At 40.1% G+C, this 17,540-nt stretch overlaps 1 protein-coding gene across 2 annotated transcripts in view; it reads left to right on the plus strand.

Moving 5' to 3' along the window:
* Positions 1-17,540, plus strand: part of CEP15 (centrosomal protein 15) — a 431,988-nt gene that overhangs the window by 13,736 nt on the left and 400,712 nt on the right. The window contains exons 4-5 of one of the 2 annotated variants that reach the window (XM_014060936.2): positions 5,851-5,925; positions 10,135-11,867. In XM_014060936.2, coding sequence (XP_013916411.2) covers positions 5,851-5,925; positions 10,135-10,251 — 192 coding nt within the window. In that variant the 3' untranslated portion in view covers positions 10,252-11,867. Of the gene's footprint in view, positions 1-5,850; positions 5,926-10,134; positions 11,868-17,540 lie in introns of those variants that run through there. The other variant, XM_087708813.1, reaches the window with a different exon arrangement.

Below are 17,540 nucleotides of genomic sequence, written 5' to 3' on the forward strand. Positions count from 1 at the left end.
GAGTAGCTTTTCTTTCTTTTCTTTCCAAGTTGCCCTACTTGTTGTAAGAATCCCACTTTTGCATTTTCTTGAAAAGAAAAAAAAAATCTGCCTGAGAATCTGTATTCTTTGGCACTGCCTCGGTTTGGAAATTATAGGAAGTCCCTTTGGGAATTTCCTTCTTTCTGGTTTCTTTTTTTCTTTTTCCTTTAAATGCCTTACTCTTCACACTCACTCGCTGCTCTTGATGATGCCATCTGCTATATTCCCCTCTTCCATTTCTGTTCAGTTTTGGCTTCTTCACACCCCACTCCCACACCCTTTTCCTCACTCTCTCAATTTGCCCAAAAGGCCTGCGCTCGAAGCTCCCATGTTTGTGTATGAAAGCCCACAGAAAAAAAGGCGGGGTTGTCACCGCTTCGGGGAGCGGCAGCTTCTCTTCCCCCCTCCTCTTTTTTTTTTTAACAAAAATTGAGTCTCGTTCTCTCTGAACAGAGCACATGAAAGTGGGAGCCCATGTGCTGATTTCCTAAGAAAAGCGAATAGAGGTGAGTTTGTATTGAAGTTCTGAATGTCTGGTGAACAGCTTGCTGCATTTCTTCATCTTTGTGCACATGTTATGAATGCATTATTAGCACGTCATCTTTGTCTTGGGCAGGGAAGAGCTTCAAGATTGCTGCCTCTCTTGTAGCTTTGCTACTTTGGTGGCTGGCTTCAGGAGGGAATATCAGCTTCATCACGTATGCGCAGCGAATGCTTTCACTCCAAGCTGTGAATCGGCTTCCCTGTCGCTTATCCCAAATTCAAAGCCTGCGGTTCAGATTTCCAGAAGAAAGTATACTGTACCTCAGTAAGGAAAGGGATTTATCAGAATGCAATGAGTTCATTTAAATTCCCCCATGGGGTTAAATCTTATTCCTAACATTTCCTTTGTGAAGATTTTCCCTTGTAAAGTCAATGAGGGTACTCACCTTTGAGTACCTTTGTAGATTCAGGTATTTTCTGAAAAGTAAATAGACACTCTATTTATTAGGTATTGTAGACTCCTTGAGATGGGGGGATTTTGTTGGCTACATAATGCAACCTCTGCTTGTGGCAAGACATTTGAAGCTACTATATCATTCCCAGTGTTGTCCAGTTCCTCCAGCAAGGGAAACTCCCCCATTTTTTTTTCTCTGAGTACAGCAATTGGTTCCATTACTGACTGAATAAGGCCTCCTGTCAGGATGTGTCTCCTAATACAGGTAGTGATACTTGGCTTAAACCCCAATTGAGCCCAAAATTTCTGTTGCTAAGTGAAGCAGTTGTTAAGTCAATTTTGCCCCATTTTACGACCTTTCTTGCCACAGTTGTTAAGTGAATCTCTGCTAAGTTAGTCACCCAGTTGTTAAATGAATCAATGGCTTCCCCATTGACTTTGCTTGTCAGAAGATCGTAAACAGTGATCACATGACCCTGGGACACTGCAGCTGTCATAAATATGAACCAGTTGCCAAGCATCTGAATTTTGATCACTTGACCATGGGGATGATGCAAAGGTTGTAAGTGTGAAAAATGGTCATAAATCATTTTATTCAGTGCTGTTGTAACTTTGAACGGTCGATAAATGAAGTGTTGTAAATCGAGAACTACTTGTATTCCCCTGAAATCTAGATTCCTGTGATTTAACAATTAAATCCTGTCTTATGCTCCAGAAGAGAAATCTGCTGTATAATAAACAACTCTACCATGGGATGTTTGTCCTCCATCAGTTCCTTTAAGATTTCTTTGACAATGGAACTTTTTTTCCATAATTATGACTACTCTTATTCCCCCTCTGGTGTAGTGTATTAACATTCCAGATTTAGATTGTTGCGGTGATGCAAATAACAATAGCACTTAGACTTATATACCACTTTACAGTGCTTTACAATCCTCTCTAAGCCGTGTACAGAATCAGCATATTGCCCCCAACAATCTGGGTCCTCATTTCTTTAGAAAGATGGAAGGATGTGTCAACCTTGAGCCTGGTGAGATTTGAACTGCCAAATTGCAGGTAGCCAGAAGTAGCCTGCAGTACTGCACTCTAACCGCTGCTCCACCGTGACTCATATGGTCCATTTTCTATATATCATGGCGTTAACACAATCTTTCCAAGGGTGAACAATTGGTGTAATGTTGCAATTGTTCCCCGGAACAGGTATTTACATAATCCTGAGGAGATCATATGAAGCACACGGTTCCACCACAAATGTGCGAACGACAAAAGGGCGCCTGACTAAACCGCGGTGACAAAACCGCGCCGACGAATGAGCGCTGAAGCGTGCCAACAACAGCGCGCTGTAACCTAACCCTAAAAATAACCCTAAACCTAACCCTAAACCTTACCTTAACTTAAATCGCGCTTCTGTCTGCGCGCTGTTGTTGGCGCGCTTTTGACATCGCGGTTTTGTCGGCGCGCTTTTGACATTCGCGGTTTTGTCGGGTCACGGAAGCACACCTAAGCAGATGTGTTTTTTTTCCTTTTCCGCCTTCAGTAAATTTATTCCACATTCCTCAGTCTTTACATTAGGGTAGCTTTTCCTTCTAACTGTATTCCAAACAGTTACTCTATTTGTTATACTCATTCTAGCTTTGTACTTTTAAAATCTGTATCAATATCAATTTGGAAATTATAGGAAGTCCCTTTGAGAATTATTGTGACATTCTCCTGGTAACAGCCCATTATTAAACACCCATTGATTAGATCAGCATAGCCATCAAATCCAATAAACTTATTTATATTTAAGTGTTCTATTCTTTTTTTCTGATTCTGTGCGCTTTTACAACTGTTCTTTTGTTGACAGAATAGGACTGAAGTCTGAAATGTAATTATTACATGTTTCCAAGTTTTTACATTTTTGGTTTTTTTCTGTAAAAAAAAATGTAAAATATTTTTTGCATTATTACAGTTGAGGTTTGGGTCAGCTATATGAAATCTCCAAAGTTCCTTTTTCCTACCACCAGAACACTGTTTGACTACAATGCTAAATTTTGATTTTCCACAAGAGATTCATGAAAACTATGGGTAAAAGTTTAAAATATTTCCTAACCTATTTTTAAAAAGTTTGTTTCAACTTTTTTAGATGAGCAAATCCACGATTGAATTAGAGCAAAAAATTGCCACTTGTGCACTTAATGATGTATTTCTGAAGCTGCATTAAACTGCAGGGAGTTCAAAATTACATAATTATAGCTGAATTTGCTCTCATTTATTTCCTGTATATATTTTATTTCTTAGCATTTATACTTCCACTCTTCTGAGGCGGTTTGTTTATTTAATTGGTTTATATGCTCCCTCATTTGCAGAGGCTTCATTTCTTAATTATCCTATAGAAGAATTCAAAACAAAAGAAATTCTTAACAAAAGCATAAACACAGGATACAAGATAACAAGAATTTGACAACAAACATTGCAAGTGCTTTTTCAGGCACTTGAATGGTTTCAGATTGTAAAGTACCTGCAAACCTAGCTTGAAGCAGGGATTAGAGAGGAATGCCAAATTTTTATTCTTTTTAAAAAATGATCCTTTTTTTAAAAGTGTGGGCATTTTAATTTTGTTTGTAAGCTTTTCTGCATCTTTATGGGGTTAGTGTCATGTAAATTCAAGAAATAATTAAGAGGGCCAGTCTAAAGCCTAATAGTTATTTCCCCTCAAAAAAAATTTTTTGCTACATATATCTCAGCAGCATTTTTGGAAAGTGAAAATGAAAGGGGACTGCAACCCTGTGCTTTCTTTGTGTGTGTGTGTGTGTGTGTGTGTGTGTGTGTATGAGAAAGAGAGAGAGAGAAATTCCTTGGCAAACCCAAGTGCTTTGTGTCTTATGTGTTTAAAATAAATGTTTACTTACAGGTGGTTTGCGGGGAGTAATGGCCAAAATAAGAAGCGTTTTGTGAGAAAATATTTAATGTGCTCTAAATATTTCCTATGGGTCTGCTGATTCCAATAGTTTAGGCACCCTGGAATAGCTTATTTTGTTTATTATTGTCAGGACTTCCATCCTGCTGTAAAATTGCTTTGCTTTGCAAGATGCTAGTCTGCCATAGGCAATGGGGGTAGGGAGTTACTTGGTGGGATAAGAAGGAGGGGGCTAGTATGAGAGGAATCAAAACTAAACTTTATACCATCCTGGGTGCCAGCAGTTTCAAGGTCCATACCATGCAACGGACCACCAATTTGCCCGCTGAGCATGGGACTGTTTCCAGAAAAAAGTGGGAAGGTGGGAAGAGGGAACATTAACCAGAAGTTTTGAACTTGAAACTATAGATTTGGCTTTGCTACATTGTAACCACTTGGCTTTAATAAGGTATAATTTCGCTGACAATGGTCTTTCTTTCCTAACTGATCAAATTGGGACGACTGTAATTTATATTCATTAATTCATTTAAGGAATAGTTGAGCTTGTTACTGATCATCTCGTGCACAGCTTTATCCTTGCCTGAGCTTCTTCGTTTCATTTTCAGTATGGTTATAGGGACCCTGAGCCTCTTAGCCTTGGAGAATTTCAATTTGTCATCTTCATGCTGTTGAGATGCTGTTTGGAGTGGTGCGGTGGCCTAGAGGTGGAGCTCTTGCTTCACAATCAGAAGAGGCTGGGAGTTCGATCCTAGGTAGAGGTAGATATTTCTCTCTCTGGGCACAATGAGAATATATCTGCTGAACAAAACTCTGCATTGGCGACAGAAAGGGCATCTTGCCAGTAAACGCTCTGCTAGCTCCATTGACTTGCCAAGACTCCACCCTGCAAGGGATTATGGGATTGTTAAAAGACAATGATGACTATGTTGAGTTGAAGAGTTTATAGCCTCCATAGCAAACATTAATCTGTTCCAAGTCACTGAAGGCCTGGCATATGCCAGAGGTTGCAGATTAGCTCTAGCTTGTGTTTTGTGTGTTGATCTGGTTTTAGAGGACATTACCATCGGACTTCATCTCCCAGAATTCCCTAGCCAGCATCCCTTGGATTGCCTTTCAGATCACTAGCGCAACCTTCCTGCTAAAGATTGGGTCTAATAGATTGGCCCACTACTGGCAACTTCTGACCCTGATGGGTTTCAGAGGGAGTTTAGAGTTTCCCCTGAGAACCTGGTGGGCAGTTTAGCGGAAGATTTAGCTACATCCACTATGATTCACAAATTAATATATTTATTTATTTTATTTTTATTGAGCTTGCTACTGGTATGCTATCATCTGTTGCACAGCTTCATCCTTGCCTGAGCTTCTGCATTTCATTTTAAGTATGGCTATAGAGACCCCGAGCCTCTTAGCCTTGGAGAACTTCAATTTGTCATCTTCATGCTGAAGTACCCGTTGACAGGTAGGATGTTGTAGCAGACAATTTTGTGTACTATGCTTAGGACCGACTGCAGGCAGCACAGTTCCAGGTTGTCCAAGCCCAAAATTTCGAGCCTGGTGGCGTAAGGGATTCTATTGTGAGCAGAGGAGTGGAGGACTCTTCTCATGAAATATCTCTGGACCCGCTCGATCATATTAATGTCCAATATACAGGGTGGATTCCAGGCAGATGAGCTGTATTCGAGAATTTAATAAATATACTAGTCTTAAATCATATGGGTTTAAAGGCTTAGAAACTTACTGGAAACTGACCTAATAAATGCCATACTGATAAACGGGGGGAGGATTTCCCCCCCTTTTCTTTCTCTCTTTAGATTGTAAGCAACTTAGAACCTAGATCCGTCTCTCTGTCTATATTTGCTGACGTGACCGATATTAATTGCAACTTGAATGGCGAGAATATGACTTTACTTTCATAGTTACTAAAAAGAAAATGAACTGTGAATGTCATTTCTGGAAGCGTCTGTCTTTTCAAAAGATTCTCTGTATGTTACAGGATATTGAGGCAGCAGCAAAAAATCTACAATCCAGAGAGCACTTGCTTCTCCACCCTGAAATTGTTAACCTTGAAGTAAGTCCAAAACCATTCTTGTCTTTAATGCTGATATTTCAGCTCTTTTCTTCATCGTGCTGCTTAAATGAAATTAATCTTTTTAAAAAAAAAATGTGATTATTGTGCCTTCAGTATACTTTCAAGGCCCATTTTATCAAAATAAAGACAGTCTCCTCATTTCAGTTCAATATCAGTTTCTGTCATTTCAGTGCCATGTTCATTCCATTGTGAGAACTGAAAGCTTTCCAAGGTTTTTCCATCCCCCTTGTTTTATTACAGGTAAAATTATTCAGATGACCACAGGTGGGACCAGAATTGCTGTTGCTAAGCAAGGTGATGGTTAAGCGAATCGCACTTGATTTTTACAGCCTTTTTTGCCATGGTTGTTAAGCAGATTACTGCAGCTGTTAAGTGAATCATAGGGTCATTGATAGAATCTAGTGTCCCCCATTGACTTTGCCTGTCGGAACTGACTGGGAAGATCACAAATGGTGATCATTTGACCCTGGATGTTCTAATCTAGAGACCTACAACCCCTAAAAGCACATGGCAGAGTCCTGATCCCAACAAAATCCCTTTTATTAAACGAATGTGAATTTATCTCATTCACATTCAGCAGGGCCTGGCAAACAGTGTTTCAAAGGAGTAATTATGACCACTGACCTTATCTATCTTGGAAAGCTGCCATGTAAATATTTTCCAAATGAGGTGCTGTGCAAGGAAAGACTAGGCACAGAGTCTCTGAGATTCAGGGACAGATCTTCACATTCCTGAAGCCCACTCTCATTTCATTCCTCTTTTATTTCCTATGGGAGGGGCCAATCACCTTCCACCGTGACTTTACTCCCAAGTCGTCCCTGATTTCTGGATTGTTCTTTTCTTCTGGCAGCTCTGCGCATGCACACACTGGGAACAGGCTCTAGCTGTTCCTCTGCCTCACTGCTGTCTAGCTCCATAGGCACCTGATCACTGTCAGATGGCCTCGGCCCCGTCTCTGTCTCTGACGCAGAGCCCTCATCTGAGTCTTTCCCAGGCTCCAGGACTGGCCCATGCTCCTCCCCCAACCTCCTCATTGTCCAACTCTCCTGCCAGCTCCTCTGGCCACTGGCGGCCACAACACTGGGACACTACCATCATAACTTCATGCCAGTTTCCAAGTGCCTCAGTTTTGACCACCTGACCATGCTTTCAGAATGCTGTGACAGGCATAAGGATGAGGACCAGTTGTAAGTCACTCTTTCTAGGACCACTGTACCTTCAAATAGTCACTAAATGAATGGTTATAAGTGAAGGACTACCTATATTGAGATTGTTTTCATCAAGATATATAAAGCCATTCTTAAAAAAACTTGTATGGTAAATCCTTGACTTACAACAGTTTATTCAGTGACTGTTCAAAGTTACGACAGCACTGAAAAATGTGACATGACCATTTTTCAAACTTACGAGTGTTGCAGCACTCCCATGGTCACATGATCAAAATGCAGACTTGACAACTGCCTCATATTTATGACGGTTGCAGTGATCAGCTTTTGCGACCTTCTGGCAAGCAAAGTCAATGGGGAAGCCAGATTCATTTAACAACCATGTGACTAACTTAACAAATGCAATGACTCACTTAACAACTGGGGCAAGAAAAGTCGTAAAATGAGACAACTCACTTACCAAATGTTTCACTTAGCAATATAAATTTTGGGCTTCACTGTGGTCGTAACTTGAAGACTACTAGTACTACAGAAAAATGGTCATAGTATTTGTTTCAGCTTTGACCTCTGAGTTGCACTGTGTTACATTTTGAAGGTCCTCAAAATTGACCCCCAAAGCACACATATTATGTAAGTGGTACAATTCTCTGCCCTCTCCCACATTTCCAAGTTTAGAAACAGCGCTAAAACTCAGTTATACCATATTGTGCTTCAGAAATATCTTAAACATCTATAAAATAAGCATAGCCGGTTTGGTCTAAAGTGCTGGCCTAGAAAGCAGGAAAATGTGAATTCTAGTCCCATCTTGGGCATGAAAGCCACCTTGGTGACTCTGGGCCAGTCACTTTCTCTCAGCCCCACCCACTTCATGGGGTTCCTGTTGTGGGGAAAATAGGCGGAAGGAGTATGTTATGACCCGAGAGATGGCACAAAAGCAACACAACTAGAGAACAGGTCTAACTCCCTTTTATTGCTCCAACTGTCCCCCCAAATGTTCCCACATTCTCTCAGTCCCACCCACTTCATGGGGTTCCTGTTGTGGGGAAAATAGGAGGCGGAAGGAGTATGTCATGACCCGAGAGATGGCACAAAAGCAACACAACCAGAGAACAGGTCTAACTCCCCTTTATTGCTCCAACTGTGCCCCCAAATGTTCTCACATTTACTACAAGTCCTGGAGCAAAACTCTCACACACACCTTCGGAAGCCTCTGGCTGCAAGTAGTCCAGTAAGCCAGGTTAATCAAACAGCAACCAGGGCCAGCAGTCCAATAAGCCAGGTTAGCCAAACAGTTACTAGAGCAAGAAGTTCAGCGAAGCAGGCAAACTGGTAAATCCCATAAGACAGAGTATAGCAATCTCCAGGCTTCGACAAGCACACACGAGGCTCCACAGATTCAGTCCTTGTTCCTGACAAATGCCCCTTCCTTCAGCACCTCCTTACATTTCAGTCCCCAGGTGTGCCTTGAGAAAGGGGGCGGGGCATTCTCCCTCATAGCTCAATGTGTGTTGATCTTGCCATCTCTCTTCCCTCCTTGCTCTCAGATCAGGAGTGGGTAGTCCTTTCTCTTCTCCTGAGCTTTCCCTCTCTGCAGGCCTTACTAATTCAGAAAAGCCTTGCCTGAACTGACTCTGCCCTTCCTCAGTTTCCTCCAAGGCCAACAGAGCTGGCCTCTCCATCTCTGTCAGTTCTTGTTCCAGCCCATCTTCTATCACAGATTCAGACTCCAACAGGGGCATGACAAAGTATCAGATATCTTTTCTGCCTTGTGTTATATATAAAAATAATAAAGGTGAGATTTTAAAAATCTAACAAGTAAAATATAAATAAAAAGAGACAGCTCAGTTCCAGGCTTCCTCTGAAATTCAGAACTCTAAAGAAAAGAGGGACATCATCTCTCCCCCCCCCCCAGCTCTAAATACTTCAAAAGGTAAAGGCAATATTTGAGGATGAATCAGCATTTTCACAACTGCAAACATTGGATGGGTTTTGCGCAAGAAGTATGAGAGCAACAATGATGGACAGGAAGAAAATGGAATAAGAATGAATGACAAGTGAAGACAGTTTAAAAATGGGAATGCAGGAAAACATATTTTTATTCAAAATGAGTTTTTGAGGGAGAGGAAGGATGAAGGCTGATGGTTTAGGTAATTCTTCAAGGAAGAAATATTTATTAGTTTAAAACATTAGGCTATTGTTTGTTGGGGAAAATTAATATTTGTTTGGACGACTACTATAAATATTTTTTAAGCAGAAATATGAATCAAGCAAGATCTCTTCCACCAGCACCAATGCTCTGGTTTTGAGATTTTTATATAACTATTTTATTGCCCTCTGAGAATGAAAGAAGAAAAAAAGTGAGGTAAAAAGATAATAATAACTTAATTCAGGGGATATTAGGGCAAGTATAATGTTAGTGGACAAGGGGACCTATTCTTTAATGTCAAGATCTACCTTTTAACAGTGGATCCCAGAATGCCACGGTTTTCCATGCCAGCAAATCTTACGGAACCTTGAACAGATTTCTGAGTTTGTACTATTCCCTTGACATTGTAGATTTAAAGAACATAAACATTCTTTAAACCAATAGAATTCATGTCTGTGCTTATGTAAATGTCAAAGCATTTTTAGCCTCCGAATAATGTTTTGGACAAGGTGATTTTTAAAAAATGAAAATGTTTGGGAATAATACTGTGGTTCAGAAAAAAAAGCTATCAGTCTCAAAGAAACAATTATGATATTGAAGGATTACCTTTCTAATACATTATTCACCACAAGAGGGCACATCCAATTATCACATATTTACTCTAGGTAGTGAGATCCTTCCAATCTTCATTATACTGTATAATTGAGGGATTTAAGATTTAGCAACTAAGTAGTTTGGCCTTTTCTGAATTACTTCAAACATAAAGCAAGCTGTAGAAATGTTTCATATGTTCAGATCCTTTTGCTGTTGTGCTGGTAAATAATAGGTTATTGTGAAGCGATTAAATTGCATGTTGTGTTGTTGTTTTTTTCCTAGACTCTTTACTGGGCCAAAGTAGAAGAATCCATTCCTAAGTGGGAGCCATTTTTTTTAGGAAGAACACAAGCCCCAATTGGTTTTAAAAAAAAATCACATCAACAATACAGCACATAAGATTAATACCAAAACAAATGGGAAACAAAAACAGAACCATGTCCATGGGGGGATTTAGTCAAGCTTCAGATTGGTGGATTGTTAACTAATTCTTTTAAATATTTGTTGGATAAGATACTCAATTCTAAATCTGCATTGAAGACTTTCCCCAAAGGCCTATTAGCTACATGGAAGTGACTGATCTCAAATATGAACAATACAATGCAAGAGCTGCACTCCTCTTTTCAGTTATTCAGTTAAGATGAAAAATAATGTAATCTGTTACTTGTCCTTCACTTTTGCTATGGAGAGACGCCTTGTTCCCCAATAAAAGTGTAGAAAGTACTAGTTTGGCTTACTGTCCCATAAAAGAATTTTTAATGACATGTATAGATCATTGAAATGTAGCATAGGCTTAAGAACTTTCTACTTTTGGTAGAAAATCATGTGATGAAGACTCAAATAGGACCCATTGAATTTGCACATCCTCTAAGTCAGGAGTGTCAAACGTGTGTATATTGGGACTTTTTCCCCTTCAAACGGGGCATAGGCGTGGCCAGCACGTGACGCAACCAGCCCGCAGGCCATGAGTTTGACAGCCCTGCTCTAGGTTATTCTGTGTCAGATTTGGATGGAAATACAAATTCTATGACTAAAGATTAGAGTGCTCTTTTAGAATATTTCAGGTTGAATCCCACTTACAATTTGATTTTGTAGGCTTGTTAGAATTATCCAACTTCAGGTTTGGAATTAACTCTAAATCATACGACAGGCTCTCATATCAGATTGTGGAGTTATTTTGTCAAAACAAGTATTTAGAGCAAATGTATCTTTAAATTATTCACACAAGCCCTTCATTTTATACACTTTTCTATAGCTGACAGCAAGGGAATGTACTTAACAAGTTACTATGTATTTATTCTTTCTGTTTTCTGATGTTAGGGACACAAATTTCTGGTTGTCAGGTGAGCATCTTAAAAATAATACCTGGTAGGTGAGAAGCATGGAGCACCCTAGAGCTAAAATTTAAGGAAAATATAAGATTCCTTTTTATTTAGGGCTAGGAGCTTCATCTGTACCAGTAAACACTACCAATAACAGAATTAAGTAATTAAGCAGCGCATTGATATTTTGAAACTTTGGTGTTGAAGAAGACTCCGGAGAATACCATAGACAGTCAAGAAAATAAACCAATGGATCAGCAAACAAAGCAATCTAGAGTTCTCACTTGAGGCACACATTACCAGGTTCATACTATTCTATTTTGGGCCTATTATTCAATGATCTATTTCTTTTGGAGAAGGCTCTTACGCTAGGAATGGAGGAAGTGAAGTGACGAAGATGACAACTAGGAGCAAAATGGTTGGACTCAATTACAGTGGCGGTGACTACAGTGTTGGAACACCTAAAAGATCAGGTTAAGGAAGATCATTGTGGAGAAATTCTTGTGTTGCTGCTAAGAATTGCAAATGACTTGCTGGCCCATAATCAGTATATTCCTATCCTTTTACCATTAGTAGTAACATGAGCATTTTAGCATTGCTGATACATCCCCAATCACTATACTGGGAGCCAGATACCAGACTTTTGGAAGATTTGGAACCTATTTCCAAGAAATAAATATATTTGAACCTCTATTTTATTGTGTTAAAAGTATATTAATTCAGAGATAAGGTAAGCATTTACTAGAGGATTTAATACTTTACCATAACATGGATGACTCTGTTTCTAATCAATGTGTTTGATTTGGTCCTTGTATTTTGGTCAAGTGGGAATTTTCCTTTAGCTCATTGTCTGACAAAGACAAAAGGAGGCGTATGAGCAGCTAAGCATGAGATAGTAACAAGCAGATACAGTTTCCTTGAAGAGAGAGAGCTGTGGGGCCAAAATAAGGAGTAAATTGTCAAGACAGGCAAGTAACATGTTAATAACCAGCAGAGGGAGCAGGTGGACTATTGCCACTTTTCTTCAAAAGACTTTGAGGAGGACAAGTTTAACCTTCAGAAATTTCAAGGGCTCAACATTTATGGTGGTTACTGTTTCCCATGTGAATTTCAATTCCAACACGTGTTAACCAAAAAAATCCCCATTAAACTGATACTACACCAAATATTTTCATTTTGAAAGATAATTGCTAGAAGTTGCTATCAACTTCTTTTTCTTCGCTGCTAAAGTGTCCATTAAACAAATCAGGTTTTTTCTCTTTCTTTCTCTCCCTCTCTCTCTCTTTTTTAACAGAAACTGCCATCTTAGAACTATCCTGTTGAGTGGGTGTTGGTGTTTGTAACAATAACGTTGTTTTCATAATATGTGATGGCAGATTAGCACGCTTCTCTGCAGTGTTGTTAACAGTTCTAATTAAGTAATAAACAGTAAAGGGTGTCAGTCCGATGACAATTTCATCTATAGTGTCACAATACAAAATGTCACAAAATATTACTGTTATATAACTACAAAAATATCAAATTAAGCTTTTATCTTAGAAGCAGGGAAGATTTAAAAAAAAAAAGCTGGCATAGAGACCATTGCGATTTTATACCTACTCAATGTTCTGTCACGAAGACAAGTTGGTAATGTTTTCTTCTGTAAGATTTGGTTCTTTGCCACCCAGTTGAATGAAAAGAAAGGAGGAAGAGCTGATCTACTGTGTGTCTTGAGAGTTACATACATCCCTACTTGCATGATCTTGGAGACAGTGCAGTATGTTCCTATGTCAGCTTGCTCCAGTACATAGGAACACAACATGCTACCTTTACGGATCTAGATTATTGATCCATCTTGCCAATACTTTCAATGCTGAGTGTTTAGCAGTGCTACAAGCTTTCAGGCAAATATTTTCCCTTCCTGTGGGTCCTAAGGATTGAATTTTGAATCCACCTACAAAACTTGCACTTTTCTAAAGCGGGGGTGTCAAACTCGATTTCATTGAGGGCTGTAACAGGGTTGTGTTTGACCATGGGGGGGGTGGAGTGGCCAGGGTGGCCGTGTCCAGCTTGATGTCACTTGTGTTGGGGGCGCCATGGGACAACACTGCAGAACAAGAGTTACACTAATTTTTTTAAAAATGGAATAGAATCATTAAAGAAAGGGTGCAAAAGGAGGGACAGAATGAAATGTGAATGACAAAAATTAAAATAATGTTTTATTTATTTTAAATAGTTAAATGTAATTATTAAATTGTCCTGCAGCAAATTTTTCCATGGGAAGTTGGCTGTGGTGAGTTGGCTATGGTGAGTTGTCTCATTCTGGAGTGTCTAACCCAAGGTCACCCAGTTGGTTTTCAGACTTAAGGCCGAACTAGAACTCACAGTCTCCTGGTTACTAAGCCAACACTTCAATCACAAAGCAAAACTGGCTATGAATAATGGGTAAAAGTGAAAAGGAAAGGAAAATAGGAAGCCATGAGAAACAAAAACTGGTATAGTTATTTGTAGTATATATGTGCACTTAAATAGCTTATCTTTTACTGCAAACACATTCTATGCACACCTCTTCATATTCTACAGTCGGCACCATTCTTATGTTGGGATTTCATGAATATATATGCATGTAAACATTTAAAAATTAATCTGATTTACTTTTTAATGTTCTCACTAGTCTTATAAATGCATTTGGCTATAATAATAAACTATGGCTTATAGAAAAAAAACAGGCTTAGGCTTACATATGCCTTCTCTTATGGCTGCAAAGATTAGAAGCTTTGTTTCTATTCTTTGTTAATAATAAAAATCAGTTAATTTGGAGTATCATCACTGAAATTCAGCACATTCATTAGGAGATCCAAGGCAAAGCTTGGTTCATTTGCATGCCAGCCCATGCTTTAGCAAGCTACGAATCAAACCAGACACATTTGGACTTTTGCACATGTATGAATTTAGCTACTTCCTATAGCTCAGGAGCCAAAATAAACTCAATTTGCCTACAATATTCTCTTCTGGTTAGTTAGCCTTGGGAGTCTAGGAACAGTATTTCTCCAGCCAGTAACAAATTTGCTTCCTTCTCACTTTAGTCAGATTTTTTTTCTGCAGTTCATGTTGATTAAACAACTATTTAGCAGTATGAAAACAACCTGGAGTGTGTTGCATGAATAATAATAAAAGGTGTGCATCACTTCTGTTCAAGAGCGTTCTCCGTACCAAGCATTCCATCACAGCCATCAGTTATGAATGAAAGACAAGAAGGAAAGTACACTCTTCCCAAGGAGTTAAAGAATAGAGTTAGTTACCCCACTAATATCATTGCCACCATTACAGAATCCTCTCAATCAAATGAAGGAGGAATCCAATGAATTGTGTATTCCGAATGCAAGTATTTACCAAATATGCGCATCTATTTTGAACATGAGCATGACATAAACTTATAAAGCAGCAACATATACTGGTAATCCTCGGTTTACGATCATTCATTTACTGTCCAAAGTTACAATGATGCTGAAAAAAGTGACTTACAATCATTTTTCACACTTATGACCATTGCAGCATCCTCATGGTCATGTGATCAAAATCCAGATGCTTGGCAACTGACTCGTATTTATGACGATTGTAGCGTCCTAGGGTGCTGTGATCACCTCTGGTGACCTGACAAGTGAAGTCAATGGGGAAGCCAGATTCACTTAATCGTGTTACTAACTTGACAACTACAGTGATTCACTTAACAACTGGCAAGAAAGGTCATAAAATGGGGCAAAACTGTCTCGTTTAGCAGCAGAAATTTGGGGCTCAATTGTGGTTGAGGACTATGTGTATAGCAAAAAATGGATGAATTGTATCACCAGTCACCCATCCTTAAATCATATAGGTATAGAACAGGGGTGTCCAACACGATTTCATTGAGGATCTCATCAGGGTTGTGCTTGACCTTGGGTGGGGCCAGGTCAATGTCAGTCATGTCAGGTGCGCTTGTGGCAGCCCGAGTGTTCTGCCAGCGAAAATGAGTTCCCGAGCTCCGTTTTCGGCTGCGACAGCCTCCTGCAGCCTTGTACCAGTGAAAACAGAGCTGTTTCCAGGGTGGGCCCATGGGCCAGATCTAAGCACTCTGTGGGCCGGATCCTGCCCATGGGCCTTGTGTTTGACAACCCTGTTATAGAATGTATCACTCCTGTTGTCCCTCTTTTGGGGAACATTGTAGTTCCCTGATTTTTCTTCAAGGTCACAGAGGAAAAATGTACCAGATTTAAAACACGTTGAAGCTGCTCTATGATTCTAAGCCAGCATCGTGAGAAAATTGTACTCTTACTCCAAAACAGGGAAGGATGACTTAAGGCTGCTTCAAAGATTGCCGAGGCTCAAGGCAATGCCATGAGGTCATGAAGGGGAACAAATTGTCATAATATCTGTATGCTGCTGTAGTTTGGTAGAGGTGGGAAAAGACTCATCTATTCAGTTAACACTCAGGATGTTTTGATTTTCAGATATCTGGGGGCCATTGATTATGTCTTCCCCTCTAAAAATAGCCTGTTTTTTTTGTTTTTGCTTTTGCTTTTTCACCCATACTTAGCTTCACAGTTCAACCTTTTCCCTCAGGTTTTAGCCGACGTTAACCTGAAACACTCTTCCAGTTAATAAGAGAGAAAGCGAAGCATCTCAAGAGGCATTGTGTATTCTTAATCACTTAATAATCCAAAGGAAACAAGAGCTCAACTAGGATTTAGGCTTCCTTGAAGAACAAAAACTAGAAGAGAAAAAAACCAAGGAGACCTAATCTCCTCCAACTGGTTTGGTGCCTGACTGAAATGAAGTCTGTCGTGATTCTTCTGTGTTGTCTATGAACTGAATTTAGAGCATGTCTGAAGCATAAGCATTGCCCTAACTGTGTGCCGGTTTCCAGATGCTTCCTTTCCCCCTCACACGCTCCGTTTTCTGGCTACCGAGCCGTTCCTTGGGTGCAATTTGGCTATTTTGCCTGAGTCAGCCTCCGCTTTGCCTGTTGTCTGGATGTGTTCTGAGATGGCACCATCCAAGGTAATGACATCCTTGGTTTGTTAACAGAATGAATCAGAAGGAAGAGGCTGCTGCAGACCTAAAAGGCTTCAATTTCTGCAGAACTGCTTGGCAAATGCCAGAAACAAATCAAAGGGAAGGAAGCGAGGAAGAATCATCTTGGCAATTCAAAAGAGCATTTGAGGAATATTGTATCAAAAGGTCTTGGGCATTCTTCTTCCTGTATAGTTGGCCCATAGAATTGGTGGTTCTCCATCTCTGATTTCTACTCAAATAACTTACAAGCAGCCTTCAGCTTATGATCATTTGTTTAGTGACCATTTGTAGTTGCAATAGCACTTGCTCTGACCTAGGCTTTCCCAGCAGCACGAAGCCAAGTCCTTGTCCCGATAAACCCCTTTTCTTTAATTTACAGTGAATTCCTCTCCAGAAAAGTCCAAGCACAGAGTCTTTCAAGATAGTTCACAATTACCGACCTTTATTAGGCTTGGAGAGTGGCCAGGCTGATATCTTTCAGATGCCGCAATACTTGGCAAGAATACAGGAATGAACTAATTGTCTCCTGCAAACACCCCTCCTCTTTCGCTCCTCTTTTATTCCCTATGGGAGGGTCCATTCACCGTCAATCTGTGGCCTTACGCCCAAGTCGACCCTTGTTCCTTAGCTGTTCCCTTCATCTGGCAACTCTGTGTATGCACACACTGGGAACAGGCTCCAGCTGTTCGTCTTCCTCACTGATATCTGACTCTGAAGGCAACTGATAACTGTCAGACGGCCCTGGCCCCATCTCTGCCTCCAACACAGAGCATTCATCAGAGTCTTCCCCAGACTCAAGGACTGGTCCATGTTCCTCCCCAACCTCCTCATTGTCTGAATCTGCTGCCAGCTCCGCTGGCCACTGGGAGGCCACAACAGCACTGAAAAAAGTGACTTATGACCATTTTGAGCAGTGGTGGCACAGTGGTTAGAATGCAGGACAGCCCACAATTCGGCAGTTCAATTCTGACCAGCTCAAGGTTGAGTCAGTCTTCCATCCTTCCGAGATCAGTAAAATGAGGACCCAGATTGTTGGGGGAAATATGCTGACTCTGTAAACTGCTTAGAGAGGGCTGTAAAGCACTGTGAAACGGTATGTAAGTCTAAGTGTTATTGCTATTTTTCACATGGCCAGTGCAGCACAATCAAAATTTGGACACTTGGCAACTGGTTCTTATTTACAATGATTGCAGGATCAATCATTGTATCCAGGATCATGTGATCACCTTTTGTGACCTTCTGACAAGCCAAGTCAATGGGGAAGCCAGATTCAGTTTACAACCATGTTACTAATTGCAGTGAAGGAGTCCTAAAACCTAGTTGAGCTCACTCAAA

The sequence above is a fragment of the Thamnophis sirtalis genome, unplaced genomic scaffold, assembly GCF_051295495.1.
Source record: "Thamnophis sirtalis isolate CommonGarterSnake01/CBP01778 unplaced genomic scaffold, rThaSir2_p1.2 scaffold_3, whole genome shotgun sequence".
Lineage (NCBI taxonomy): Eukaryota > Metazoa > Chordata > Lepidosauria > Squamata > Natricidae > Thamnophis > Thamnophis sirtalis.